The sequence below is a fragment of the Equus przewalskii genome, chromosome 19 (assembly GCF_037783145.1).
Source record: "Equus przewalskii isolate Varuska chromosome 19, EquPr2, whole genome shotgun sequence".
NCBI lineage: Eukaryota > Metazoa > Chordata > Mammalia > Perissodactyla > Equidae > Equus > Equus przewalskii.
The window spans coordinates 61,430,513-61,445,080 of record NC_091849.1 but is presented as its reverse complement, the minus strand read 5'-3'; the positions used below and the strand labels follow the sequence as shown (position 1 = coordinate 61,445,080).

Here is a 14,568-nt window from a genome sequence, read left to right as displayed (position 1 = left end):
ACAGTATTGTGCCGAGTCCTTTCAGAGACACAGAAATGGATCAGACATGAATCCTGCCCTTCAGGCACTTACAGTCCACCGGAGGATATCAGAAATGTGTATAAACAACAAGAGAGGAGATTTTAAAAGTCTTAAGAGAGGTGCAGAAGCAGTGCCATAAGAGTTCACGGGAGAAATTATTTCTAGCTTGGAAAATCATGAAAACTTGGTGAAGATGAAATATGAGGTGTACCTTGAAACAGACGTAAAATTTGGATGTGGAGGAAAGAGAAGCATTTACAGGCCAAAGGCACAAAGATGCTGGCAGGTCGTGAGCCCAGTGGGCTCAGAGGGAACACCCAGGACTAATGGGAAAGCACAAGTCAGCACCGGCAGACTGTGTGTGTGTGTGTGTGTGTGTGTGTGTGTGTGTGTAAGTGCAGTGGAAGCTTAAAAGGAGGGACCAGAAGAGAGCTTCCTTAAAATCGTGATTCCTTGATACTTATTGACCTGCAACGTTTTTCTTATAGATTAAAAAACAAACAAAAAGCACTACCACACCTTGGCATTCTTCCCAGAGTAACCAAAAAATTCACCCTCACTTTTAAGTATGCAACTTCCGGGTAGCTTTCATTATATTAATCTAATCCTGAGTTACTAGAACTAGAGAAAAATAGAAGTGAAAAAAATGTAAGATTTTGTTTTATGGCAGTGAATATTACAGTTTTACAGGAAATATTAATCTAATGTATTGAATGTGTTTTTGAAACATAGAATTTATGTTTTCAAACACATGCTTATTATGGTTTTTTTCATCAAGATTTTACCATTTGGAATGAAGACCTGCATGTGTGGTTCTCATTTACTGTACAGGTTACTAAGAGGGAGCTGAGCATTACAGATTTATATATGTGTCTGTACGTGTATACACACACATATATATATGAGTGTGTGTGTATAGAGAGAGAAAAATGAGAGAGAGAAGTTTACTAAATATTATTTCTATCACCAGAAAGTCATAAATTTAATAGTCATTTAATATTACAATTACATTATAGTTAGCATGAGGTTTATTTTATGGAAAATCAGCCCTTATGTTAAACGTCTTTGCATGATGATGTCGCTTTTATTTTTAAACTCTGACCTGTAGCATCCTTGCATGGAAAGCAGGTGGGTGCCTGATAGGTGTTTGCCCGGGCCGAGCGGCACCAAGTGGTGTGTGCTCCAGCCCGGAGGTGGCACCCTCGGGTGTCATTGTTGAAGCACCTGTGTGTCCCCTCAGGGCTGCAGGGGCCCCAAGGTCACGGGCAGTGGCAGCCAGCTCACCTGAGTTTCTGACGGACCACAGAAGACCACGCAGCTTAGGTTTAACAAGGAAGTAATCTAAATAAACATTCTGGAATGTTGAAGCCCCGTGCCCTCTCCCCTCCCTTGGCCTCCCTCAGACTAGAAGCCACAGTCTCACCCCAGAGAAAGGAGGAGGGAATTTCTGGGATCCCTGCCCCCCGTTTCCTTTAGTGTGGCTCCTGGCAGAAGCCTCCACTGTGTGGCTTTGACACCAGAGGGGACGCCAGGGATGGCTTTGCAGTCAGCTCGCCTCGGGCTTCCCACTTTGCAAACCAGGGATAAAGCATCCACCCAACACATCCACGCCCTTCCCTTCTGCTAGAACGTACAGATTTTCTAAACTCCTGAATAACTTCGTTTTTTCATGTGCCACAAAGAACTGTAATACAAGTAGTTTCTTTCATGAAACATACAGTGAACTTCATTACTGAGAATAAACATTTTCCCTGTATTTTTGTTTGTTAACTTACTGTTTTCTGCTGGTTGTCTTTTTGGAGCAAGATAGAAAAGACATAATATTTATGTAAGAGTATGATGGCAGCAGATTCTGACAAGCCCCGTTTACACGGTGCATTGTTCCAAATGTGTCTGAGTAGAAAATACAGAAGCACTGTACAAACCTATTACATTTGAGAAACCATTAGCCTCAGAGGAGTATTAACGGCATGCTATGAAAACCGTGAATATATTTTCAGTATCTGTATTGAAAACAACTTTATAAATATGTAAATTTCCATTCAACAAATCCAAAACAAAATGCACTAAAAACCTGATATGTAGACAAAAGTTTATTTACACCATACAACATTTTAAATATTTTATACACAGCTGCAGCAGAGAAAGCTACTCAGAGCTTTCTAGAGAAAACTGCAATAATAAAGATGTGAAATATATTATTCATATAAAAGTGAGATTATTACTTTATTGCATTTAAAGCAATGAAGAATGTAGCTCAACAAACATTCATTTAATGACAAAAACTTTGCTTTTATATTATAAAGTAAAAAGTGTAGTAATGGCCAAACAGACTGTTATAAACTTTAAAAACTGCATAAATATATACATTGTGCTTCATGGTGAAGTTTTTTGAAAACTAAACCATATGAAGCGGTTACAACATGAATCGTTGCTTGAGGTTTATCTATAAAGATTACCTTACAAATCCATTCCACGGGTACTTACAACACAGGGTGGTCAGAACTGTACACCTGGTCCCTCTCCACTAGCCCGACTAGTGAGAAGTCACCGAATGCAAACACCACTGACATTTGGCACATGAAGGTCCTGACACAGGAGAGTCACACTGTCCAGATAGAAACGTCAGGCTTCCCAAGTCTTAAGCGTCAGTGCAAAAGCTTTGTCTCCACCTCAGGCCCTTTTGATTTTGTTAAACTTCTGTTTGAAAGTCGCCCTCTTGCACATCCAGAGGCAGACTCAGACACTTCTCCCACTCCGCTGGCCGCAGTTCCAAAGCGTCCTTTGCCTCTGTGTCTAAGACATTGATTGTGGTGTAATGTTGGTATTCACTGGGATTTTTGAAAGTGTCCCATGGATTCTTGTTTGGTGCTGGGTTTTCCTGTTGAGAAGAGAGAGGAGGAGAGCCATTTATTTGAGGACTAGGATTGCTGCCTGTTGAAGTTTCCAGGGAGAGGGCACCTTTGTAACCCTAACCCAGTTTACACGATTCAGGGAGGATCTGAAATCGTGGCCAGCTGCAGGAAACGGTTTTGATTTCAGTTTTCCTTCATGGAACAAACTGATGAACACCTTCTTTAAGCTGTCCTAAAATTTTCCGGCAATCAAAGGAAGTGAGTACTATTATGGGAGGCAAAGAAGATGATGTTTTGTTTTGAGCGTCTTGTGAAATGTCAGTATCACTCTGTGTTAAATTACCGCTAAGATTAAATGTAGAAAATTAAAGTATTTTGGCAGAATCTTGAAATAAACAAAATTTGGGGATATGTAATGAGGAATGTTATGTAATAATAAAAACAGTTACCCAAACTGACCATATTTCATAAAACAGAATTTTAGATCACTATCTTTGCTCAGTTTTTCTTCAAGATATTATCTTTTTTAGAATATTAAAATGCTGCTATGTTCCCTTGTGTAATCTATTTTTTTTCTGTATATTTGGGTGGCACACTAATTTAGCAAAAAGCATTCTTCCCTTCAAAGAGCACAGCTTTTTAAAAAATATAGGCGGTTTAAGAAAATGTCTACAAGCCACCATTCCTCATGTTTGAGGTTATTACACACCCTCTAATGTTACCTAAGGTTTAAGATCGGCCTCATTATGACTCCACTCAGACCTTCCATGTTATACGTGCTCCATAAATGTGTAGACATCATTTGGAGTTCCTATAGTCTGATGTGTTGCTAAGATTTAGCAGTGAATTTGTTTCATTTTAAATGTGTTGTCTAAAGATTTCTGTGAAATGAGAGAATTTGAATGGGATAGACTAAGCTGAGTAACATCAAAGAAAAAGAAGAAAGTCATGACTGAAAGCTCCTTAGAAAAAACTAAAACAACTATTAGTTGTTGATGGTGTCCCTTACTACCCACCCCCCAAATTGCAGCCTTCAGTCGATTATAATCAATTAGCAGAGGGAACATAAAATAGGTACTTGAGTTATTATCTGGGTTCCACTCAGTATATTAAGCCATTCTCAAGTATGGATAAGCAAAAGAGACAGCTTATAGAAATGTTTATCATAACTAGAAATTAAATTATTAAAATCTTCAATACATTAGATATTTTTAGCACTTAGACTTAATCATGAGGACATACAAGAAAAAAATAGCTAATAGTAAAGATTTAATAAAACGTTAAACTTTAGGATACATGCAGGGGATTAATTCGGATTTAGTCTAGTATCCTAAAGTCTCATGAACTCCTAACTCTCCTTCCTCCCTCCTTTCTTCCCTCTCTCCTTCCTCGCCTCCCTTCAAACAACACTTATTCATCAGCTGCTCTGTGTTGGGCATCATATTAGGCACTAGGGACAATAAGGTGATAAATCAAATATGGAAAAGCAGCCCGGTCCCCCAGGGAGCAGAGGATTGACACACACAGGTCCAAACTCCAGTCGCTCCATTTCGTGTGGACGTGGCCTTGAGCAATTTACTCAATTTCCCTGAACCTCAACTTTAATATTTGCAGAACAGAGATATGCTTTGTATTGTGGGACAAAGGGGTTGACAAAATATGGGATTGTTACCTACTTTGTAGGGTCGCAGAAATAAAAGCAGAGGGGTGGAGCACAATGCCTGGCATTTAATAACTGTGCAGTAGACAGTAATCATCCTTATTAGGAAGGTGTTTACAGTTAAATGAAGGTGTAAGATATATATCTGCATCTATGCTCCAGGACAGTGCTGTGGGAGGTCAGGGGAGGGTGGAGATATGGCTTCCTTTTGTAGAAGCACAAAAACTCTCCTGTGAAAAGTGACATCGGGGGTGGCAAAGACAGATGGGCTTGGTCATGCAGATGTGTGTGGTTGGAGGTCAGGTGGCTAAACAGGCAGGCACACTAAGAAGTGAAAATCCAGAGAGCATGGCCATGGGACAACTAGGAGAACATGACCAATTCATTTTAGTCGGTGTGAAAAAGAACAGCAGAAAAATCAGGCAGAAGGTGAACTTTTAAGGCCAGATCACAAGGGTCTTCCTATGCCAGGCTCCTCAATTTGGAATTTGTTTTGTAGGCAACGGGAAACTGTGGCCTGTCTGGGGGCACTCCAGGGACCCGAGTCGTCAGCCATCAACTGAAAGGGGCACCCGTGTGAATCCCGCTGAATCAAGCCGTGGAGGGACTGATCCTTCTTAGACAAGGGCTGTCTACAGGAGCTCTCTAGAATCCTGAGCTTGACAAAGTTCAGTTAGTTCAAGCCTAAAAGGATTCAAATATGTAAAACATTGGTTCACTTGCTTTCAAAATAGGGGTTCCATTATGTTTGGAACAAGTGTGATTTTCGTTTTATATTTTAAAGATCATGCACTGAGGATACATGAACTAAAAGGACCGATTTGAAACTTTGTCAGAATGTCAAGATTCTAATCTCAAAGAGTATTATTGCCAGGACATGACTGATTGCGTTTCTGAGAAGTTCTATTCATGGCTAGCAATAATTAATAAGGTTGGCTTTGTCGTTCATCTCCTCGGGTATCCCATGGTACTCCCAGCTGAGCTGGAGCTCTCCTCATCGTTCACAAGTGTGTAGACACCTGTTAGGTCAGAGCCTCCCGCCTCTTTAGTGGTGAGGAACTTCTGGCCTGGGCAATCAGAGTGAGGACAGGACCTGCAGGGCGTGAGGAGGGCCGGTGCCCTCAAGCTACCACCTTCCTATACGATTGGGTGCGACCAGAAGGGGTCGGCAGACTCTCACATGGAGAGGAGGTGTAACATGCTCAGCGCTCCAAGTGAATGATAAACTGGAGCAGCCCGAGGGATCACTGATGTGACAGGAGAGCTCAGGGGCCAGGACAGGCCTCAGGGGAGGCCTGAACCTTACGATGCAAAGTTCAACCCAAGTTAGTATAAGTTCCTGAATTGATGCAGCTGGTTTTTGTTTATTTTTTGAGCTCAAGTGCAGAATGGTGGAGACGTAGTTAAACGGAAGCATGTGTGAGAAAGGCCTAATAAATTATAAACTTAATTTAAGCCAACATGTATGAAGCTTCCAAAATTGCTAATTTGGTCTTAGGCTGTATGAATAGAAATAGAATGCTAGCGGAATAGGGAATTCAGAGCCACCACAAACATGGCAGGGCTGCCCAAGTGTTCCCCACAGCTCATGGGCCGGGTCCTGGGGCAGGCCTGCTGTCACCCTGGGGTAAGTCCCTTCCTCATGTCTTTCTTTCCTTCCTTCTTCCAACCTACCAATATGGGGGACAGAGTGAGAGAGAGTACGTTTATTCTAGAGTCTAAAAGAGCAAGAATTTGCAGAAGCTCCATGGGGGGCAGGGATCTTGATGGAGAATAGGGGGTGAGAAACATTTAGAGTCAAAGAGTTCTTTTAACAACGCCATTTCCTTGAGGTGTGGTTTAAATGTTGTCCTGCCTGGAAGCAGGGAAATGGATTAAATGGGCTTTGGTTTCCTTTTGATTCCCCCAAATTCTACATAATTACCATCATTTGCAGTGCTAGGCAGGTGTTGCGAGTTCGTAGCCAGGAAAAAAAAAAGACATTATAGAGATTTTTGTTTTGAAAATGTCTTTCTCTACCCAATTATGCAATTTTTCATTAGCCATGTGCCACTACGAATTATATGACAATTAAGGATAATGAACTCACTCACATGTACATTATTAATCAAAACTAAATAAGGAACTCCTTTTTTTTTCTGTTCTGAGATATTTAGCACAATAGTCAAGCAGCAATGACAACCCTATCCTCCCCAGTACTAACCTCCCAAATGACAAATATTTATAAATCTTCTCTAGAAAAAGCACGCTGCTGCAGAGATGTGGTGTAATTACTGGACTATTTTGGTTGTCAGGAAACTGAGACACAGATATTTGTGCCATTAATGATTTACTACCCAGACCATACGACAAGGGGAAATTACTATAACATAGCAGGCAGCCAGCTGTATCTGTTACATAAGTCTTTCAGATCTGTAAACATAACCCTATGTTTTGTTTTTTCATAAACAAATGAAGTTTCTTCAATCTATTTCAACATTAGCTTTCAATATTCCAAAATGAGTAGCTAATGTGTTTAAGTCTAACCTCAATGGCACAATTCTTATTTGCCTGCTAACCAAAAACTGACAGCTTAACATTTGGAGGAGTAGATGAGAAAGAACCACTCACTTTGGGTAAGTGTCTTCTACATGCATAGTATTGTGTTGGGAATAAGTAATGCGCGATTCCTGCCTTAAGGGGGAAAATAGACTGACACACGTGTGAACTATTCACAGACCAATTAGGAGTTAAAGTGTACAGTACTCCTTATAACCTTCACTTAACAAACACAGACTGAACTCTCAGAGACAGGCATAAACCAAGAGCAGCCACTCACTGATGACTCACCACGACCAGCACTGCACTGATGCTGAGAGGGACATAAGGCAAACACTGACAGGCGTAAATTCTTGCTCTTGATAGGCTAACGTTACTAACCAGAAGCCAGGATTAAGACTCATCACACACGTATGGAAGGATCCCTGGAGCCTGAAGGTGATCAAACAGCGTGTACCTTAGAGCAACATACAGATTAGGACCCCTTATATTGTGAGGAGGGGGCCATCCAAGGGCTACAACTGTGTGAGGCAAAGAACACACACTCTATTTGGAGTGAAGAAGCGTGGTGTCAGATGGCAGTGCTCAGCTTCTTATAGGTGAGCCTCAGCTTCTTAACCCCTCAAGTGCTCTACCTTCCTTGGAAAGTGTTGTGAGGATCGAAGGAAGCCTAAGTTAATCACTGTGTCCTGTGCTCAATTTGGAAGGAGAAAATTGAGGTTTAGAAACCTGAGCTGGATAACTTGCTCAAGATTAAATGGTTCTTGGTTGAGCTTTCTAGTATACTGATTTCTGGACTCCTGGTCCTGTGCCCTCACAAATAATTATGTAGTCTTCTCTGGAGCTATGACTGTGCCATGCAGAGCAACTGCAGACTATCATTTTATTTGATGAAGTCCTATGCTAGGATTGCGGTAGCGTGAATGCATGAGAAGAGAGTGGTCACAATCAACAGTCAAAGTCCCCAATGTTGATTGTTGATGTGTTTCCCAAAACACTTGTCACAAAACAAGTGAATTTCGAGGCCAGCCCGGTCGTGTAGTGGTTAAGTTTGCGTGCTCCGATTTGGTGGCCCAGGGTTCACAGGTTCGGATCCCTGGCATGGACCTACACACACCACTTATCAAGACATAAAATAGAGGAAGATTGGCAACAGATGTTAGCTCAGGGCCAATTTTCCTCATTAAAAAAAACCCAAAAAAACCCACAAGTGAATCTCCTAGAGACAAAACCTACCATTCTGGTTTCAGGTAACAAAACCAACTCTCCCGCTCTCTCCCTCTTTGTTTGTACTATGACCTTAAAACACCAGGCATTCAAATGAAAATGGAAACATTTAGTTAACTATTTGGATATTTGAATTAACTTTTAGCTGATGAGAAAAGGCCCAGGTGAAGCCAACACATTTTTGATATATAACTAATTCCAATTAAAGCTTGTAAATGAGAATATTTGACATATGAATAAAAATGCCTAAAGATTCTGTCATTCCTAATTTGCCTCTTAGTACATTCCAAAGTACATTTTGAGGGGTTATTATTTTTTTCCATGTATGCAGGTCTTGTGTTCCGGAGACAACGAGGAGCATCTGAGGGCAGGATGATGGCTGACATGACATGGGGTCAGCGCAGGTCAGCCACCGAGCAAGCCCGGTATACTCACCATGCTGCTTGTATTTGGTATATCCCGAAATCTGTCCAACGTCTGAAATTTCTGATTGAGCTCCTGAAACAGTTCCATATGCCTCTTCCTCGTATGCATGACCTTCTGCAAAAGAGAACAGGATGGCTCTCATTTCTAATGTGATTTATGCATTAAAAAAAGAGATTTAATATTTTTGCATTACTAATAAGGGAAATCAAGTTTGGCAGGAACCAGGAGGTCCCAAAGGATGCCACAGATGCACATGAGTTGCACCAAATCCTTGTCTCATGGTCAGCACTTCTTGAACATGAAGAATTGGCTTTTTCTTCCACTTACAAAATTACCAAAAAATAGTTTTCTCTTGTGGGTGCATTAAAAATGTAACAGTCATTCCTGGGTTAGATTTTCATCATTCAAAGTTAAAGCTGTTTTACAAAAACTGTTACAATATAAAAAAAAAAAAGTTTAAAAATTTGGGCTTGTAAAGCACCCGAGTCTCTCATGCTTGTCATGGGAAATATTACTTTTTTATGTTTTATTTCTATAAACACTAAAATCCTAGCTGGCTGCACTAAAGGGGAAGCAAATTCCCAAGCCCTGCCATTAAAGCTGACTCAAGGCACTAAAGTATCCAAAATATATGTGAGATCTGAAATCTTACTTTCCATGTGAATAATGATTAAACTTCCAGAAGGAAAATCTGACCCATAAGTTTCATATTTGTTTATGAGACGGTACAGAATCTTAACAGTTAGGATTCAGAGCATAAACTGTGTGGTTGATGAGCTTCTAAAATCACAGATACAAATATGTTAGTACTCTTCATCCCTGGTTACGCCCTTTCTCCCAACTTCATTGTAGCTCAATGGAGTCATAAATAAAAATGACAATGGGGAAGTCCCGTGAGCTGAATCTTTTTCTATTGCAGAGCATTTAAAAGAGCACTAACAAAGAAGAGTTAGATAATAAATCCCCTGTATTTTCGAGTGTTATTTTAAAGGAGAAAATGCCTTCCTCAATTTTGATTTTTAAAAGTTACAAATCAATATTTCAGTGATTGTCCAAGATTGTGCCTTCATGTTTGTGTAAGATGTTATAGGATTTTTAAGCATGTGCTTCCTAACTCACCATCACTCATGTGGACTACGTAGGTTTGTTATATTCATGCCTAAGCTATGACTTGAACATTTGGTCTATTGTTTTAATTCCCATATATTTTCAAAAGTAAGGATTTGTTTTGAAAAAGAAATATATCTTTAGGGGAAGATCTATCATGCTTAATTTTCTTCTAAAAAGACGCTTGTGGAGAACTCTATCTCCTTGAGGAAAAAAAGGCAAAAGAGAAATGCAAATTGAATCTTTAACATATTTTTAAAAACCTTTTTCTCCCTTATGCTAACTTTCATTGCCTGTATTTAATGAGTCTGTGTTTAGACAATCCTTTGTTTAGCTAATTTCTTCTATTTTCATTAGCCTACTTTGAGAGAATCCTGCCATTTTAAATCCTGCTACAAGCAGATTATTTTCGTCTTTGCTCCTCTTAGCTCTAGGAGTTGGCTGTTGACGAACCAAGTGGTTGAGGATGAGAACATGGCAGCATTATTCATGACGGGGATATGAAACATAGCAAGCAATTACAGAGCAATTAAGCTCCCATCAGTTTTGGGAAGAGTACAGGAAACAGACTTGCAGGATTTACAGAGAAACATCAGGCAGACATAATTTGACTAGTGATGGCTGATGGAGATTTATGGAAGGGAAGATTTGCATAAGCAACTCAATGGTGGGATTTTGGGGACCACGTAGCTGGCAAACATAATGCAGTATGTTCTATACCTGGGGAGGAAAATAGTCCCATGCAGTATCAGGTCCCAAAACATTGATTAATGTATAGATTTGTGTTACAAGGAGTACCTTTTTAAAAAACTGTAGTCATCAGAATATTGACTCTGGCTCTAACTTACAAATAGAGTTTTTCATGATAATGCATCTTACTCTATAGTTACTTTCTAGTAGAGTGGGTAGGAGTGATGTCACACTACTGACATTTCTCTAAAGATATTTCATTCCTTAGTTAATACATATTCATGAGCACCACATGTTGTGCTAGATGCTGGAGTAATGATGGTGTGCAAAAGCCCATAGAGTGGCTGCCCTCTTAAACTGGAGGTTGAAGGGAGGACCCAGGCAGTATTCACACAATAATGCAAATAAATGTTCAATTAGAACTGTGATAAGGAAAACAAATGGTGCTGTTATGAGGGCAAGTTATAGAGGAATTTGCTAAGATAAATCCAAGTGAGGTAGATTCCTAAATTTTTAAATATTCATTTTTAAGTTGAAAATTCCTCTATCATTTGCTCTTTCCTCCATTTTCTAAAATTTAGAGAATTTCTAGTGCCATTTTCAGTCTTATGCCCAAATCCCCTTTGCTCAATGAGATCATTCCTTTCCACAGACAAGGAACTCACTGTCTTCTGAGATAGCTGATGCTATTGGCACAGCTCCCTAGTTTTAAGGCGGGCTGTGATGACTTTGTATGTGCAGTCTCCATTTATCTTTCATCTCATGAGAGGATCCTGACTTTGCATTGGGAGCTATACCCTCCCATGTTGTTGGAAATGTCAGTCAAGGACCCTACCATGCCCTGGCCAAGAGGTTAATTATTCTATATCCTTCTAACAAAGTTCTCTTTTTCTTGTTAGTCAAAATCACTCTTTGTCTCTTGCAACCAAATATCTCTATTGAACAAAGCATGTTTAGTAGAGCAAACAAAGTGTCAAATATATCCCACGGAAAGAAGGATACATTAACCAATCGGAGTTTGTATAATCATATTGAATGGACAGCACCTGACTCAGAACTGAGTGGATTTTAATTTGAGGAGGTTGATTGCTAGGACGTACTCAGATATGGTGGACACCAGTGTTACCTAACCAAAAAGCATTTTGCAACGTTCTAATAGGCTAATGAAAGCTACTCTGAATAATAAAGCTCAAGGACACTGAAATAAATATGGAAAAAACTGAAAATTTGGATGCTGAAATCTGGGGCCCTTCCTACCTACAAACATAAATTGCAAATACATCCTCATGCCAGATAATCATTCTAATTTGAAACTGCCACCTTGACACAACCAAAAATCACCATAGCAATGATTGCCTGCTGGTTCTGACAGAAGTACCACTTTAGAGCTGCCAGTCAACAGCTCAGGTATCTGTCATGGGCTCAGTTTTATTTTCGACGCGTGATTCCTTCTTGTTCACAGACTCAATGCATCTTTCATTTTTTAGTGAGGAAGCTTCCGCTGACAATAAAGGCGGCATCACAGCGAATACTGGAGAGTTTCTAACCCAGCAATTCTGGTATAAAAACTTACCTGTGGTTTTAGTTTTTACAAGTAATAAGGGTTTCCTCTTATTTAATTACTTGTCTGAATAATTATTTATTTGCAGCTCTCATGCCTTTAATGGTCTTAACCATCAAATTGGAAATTTTCATGCTTATAAATATTATTGGTCCATTTTGATGGCTATTTTTGGATTTTTACTGACCTTAAGGTTTATCTGTTTACTTTTTCTTTCTTTTATGACTTAAACATTGTGTCCTAAAGAAATTAGCTTCTGTGAAAAACTCAATTTAGAATTTAGTTTTATAAAACCTTGTAAAAATTTTATAACAATATAGTCTAATTGGCAATATATATAAACTTCAGGTTCCTCTAGTTACAGTGCCTGTCAAATATTATAGGCATCTTTTGCAATAAGGATAAATGCTTGGTAATGCTCCCTTCCCCTCAGATTATTATCACGCAACGGTTTTTGAAGCTGTGTATGAACCCCCATCCCAAGAGGACCAGCAACCTAATTGCACAGAAACATTGTCTTCTGAATAGCTTATTTCACAAAACACTTCTCTTTCATTTTATGTCTCTGTAACTCAAGGGAGGCAGTCTTTGTGGCCTTTTGATTGTTGCTATTAGAGAAAAAGCGATAAGTTGTAAAGCACTTTTATGAAATTTCAGATATTTGAGAAAAATTAGGATATTGTGGGGGATCAGAATTGGCCACCCCAAAATGTGTCTCTTTGCCTTGATTATTTTTAAGAACAAAAGACTATGAAAGTAACTTTGGCTTTCCCCCTAATTACCTAAAAGAATTTAAGATAGAAGGCCTATGCCCAGGACGGGCCATCATCATAGATAACTCTGAGTGTCAGGAGACTGGGAGGGTCCTTGCTAAGCCCATTCTTATCAAAGTTCTGTTTACCAGACACTTGCTTTTCCATTTCCATGGGAATTGCCTTCCTCCCCCTTTGAAGTCCCAAAACACTACCCACAACATCCTCCTTTGTCTTTAGCTGAAGATAGTATTAAGGTAACAGCCTCCGCCATTTTGGAGAGTTGCTCAGTTTTCCTGAGTGTCTCCCATGTACACATGTTATAAAGCTTTGTTTAATTCTCTCTCTATTCTGTCTCATGGAATTTAATTCGTAGGCCAGCCAGAAGGACCCAGAGGGTAGAAGAATTGTCTTCATCCCCTACAATATAAACAACCTGTATGTCTTCAGCACCTACCGCGTCCCAGGCAGTCCCCTGGATGAAATCCTGGGACACGGCAAAGCTAACAGCTCTGAGTCTGGACAAAGCTGGGTTTCTATCTCAGTTCCATCACTTTCCAGTTGTGTGGTCTGGGCACAAAATCCTTTTCACTCATTTCAGTAGTCAGAATAACCTTGCAAAAGCAGGGCTGTTTTGAAGATTTAAAAAGGGACCTAAATCACTTATCGGTGGAGCACAGAGATAAGAGCCACTTAAGGAATGTTGGCCATTATTATCTTTCTTAATCCTCACAACAGCCCTGGGAGGTAGGAGTCACTCTCTCACTTTCCTGATTAGGATGCTGAGGCTCAAGAGGCTAAGGAAAGCTCCCAAGCTCAGAGGAGGTGAGGGAGCAGGAATTCATCCGGAATCCAAAGTCACTTCTCTTCGCATGCTGTCTTACACGTATCCCACAGGTGTGGGAGCAGCCTCCTTCAGAAGATGCAAGTTTGTGATTATGCCCTATCCAGATGGAAAAGGAGAAGAAACAATGTAGGGCGGGCTAGGTGCCTTCTGTGTGAACCCACTAAACTCTGGGTATTGATCACCCTGCAACCATCCCACAGTACTGGACTTATCTTGTGGAAGGCTGGTATCTTGTCTCTGAACATCTTGTGGGCCACTTCTTGGATGCCTGACACCCAGCACAATGTTTGGCATTCAGCAGGTGCTCCATAAATGTGTACAGAATAAATTAAATGAATGAAATGGCACAGGGCCATGAGCCAGGAAAGGTGCCTGCAGCATGGAAGGCCACCCTAAATCTTGACTTTGCTCCTCATCAAGAGGTCTCCCTGTTGGAAGGAAGACTCATTTTGTCGGCCTCAGACAGGAACTCTACCTCCCCTTCTGACCCTGTTGTGCTCCCTTAGTTTCCAGACAGGTGGCTTACAAAGGACCTGTAGGTAGATTTGAAACCAACTGGAGGTTTTCTCTTCTAAATTCAGAAGTGTGGGTCACAGAGCTGAGATTTGAGTCTGACTTCCCCGTGAGATAGGCATTACCTTACACGGACTTTTAGTAACTGAGAAATTGTTAGAAAAAGTTGGAGAATCTCCCGACTATAAACTTTAGATTGTGGGGCCTGGAAATTCTGTGCTGACAGGAATTAGAAATCACTCTGCCTGAACTGCCTTTCCCAGCCTCAGGAATTTATATACCTCTCCCGCCGCTGTCCACATTTATTAGCATCAACCTATGGTTCTTCTTCTTTACTGCTCCGCATGTAAAGCGTGGGCTGTTGGGTGCGA

The 14,568-nt window shown here is 40.3% G+C and overlaps 1 protein-coding gene across 8 annotated transcripts in view; it reads right to left on the bottom strand.

The window, feature by feature from the left end:
* Positions 1–2,101: 2,101 nt before the first annotated feature.
* ADGRB3 (adhesion G protein-coupled receptor B3) overlaps positions 2,102–14,568 on the bottom strand; it is a 644,987-nt gene continuing 632,520 nt past the window's right edge. For all 8 annotated transcript variants that reach the window (XM_070584837.1, XM_070584838.1, XM_070584839.1 and 5 more), the window contains 2 exons: positions 8,737–8,841; positions 2,102–2,902 (listed from right to left, as the gene is read on the bottom strand). In XM_070584837.1, coding sequence (XP_070440938.1) covers positions 2,714–2,902; positions 8,737–8,841 — 294 coding nt within the window. In that variant the 3' untranslated portion in view covers positions 2,102–2,713. The remainder of the gene's footprint in view (positions 2,903–8,736; positions 8,842–14,568) is intronic.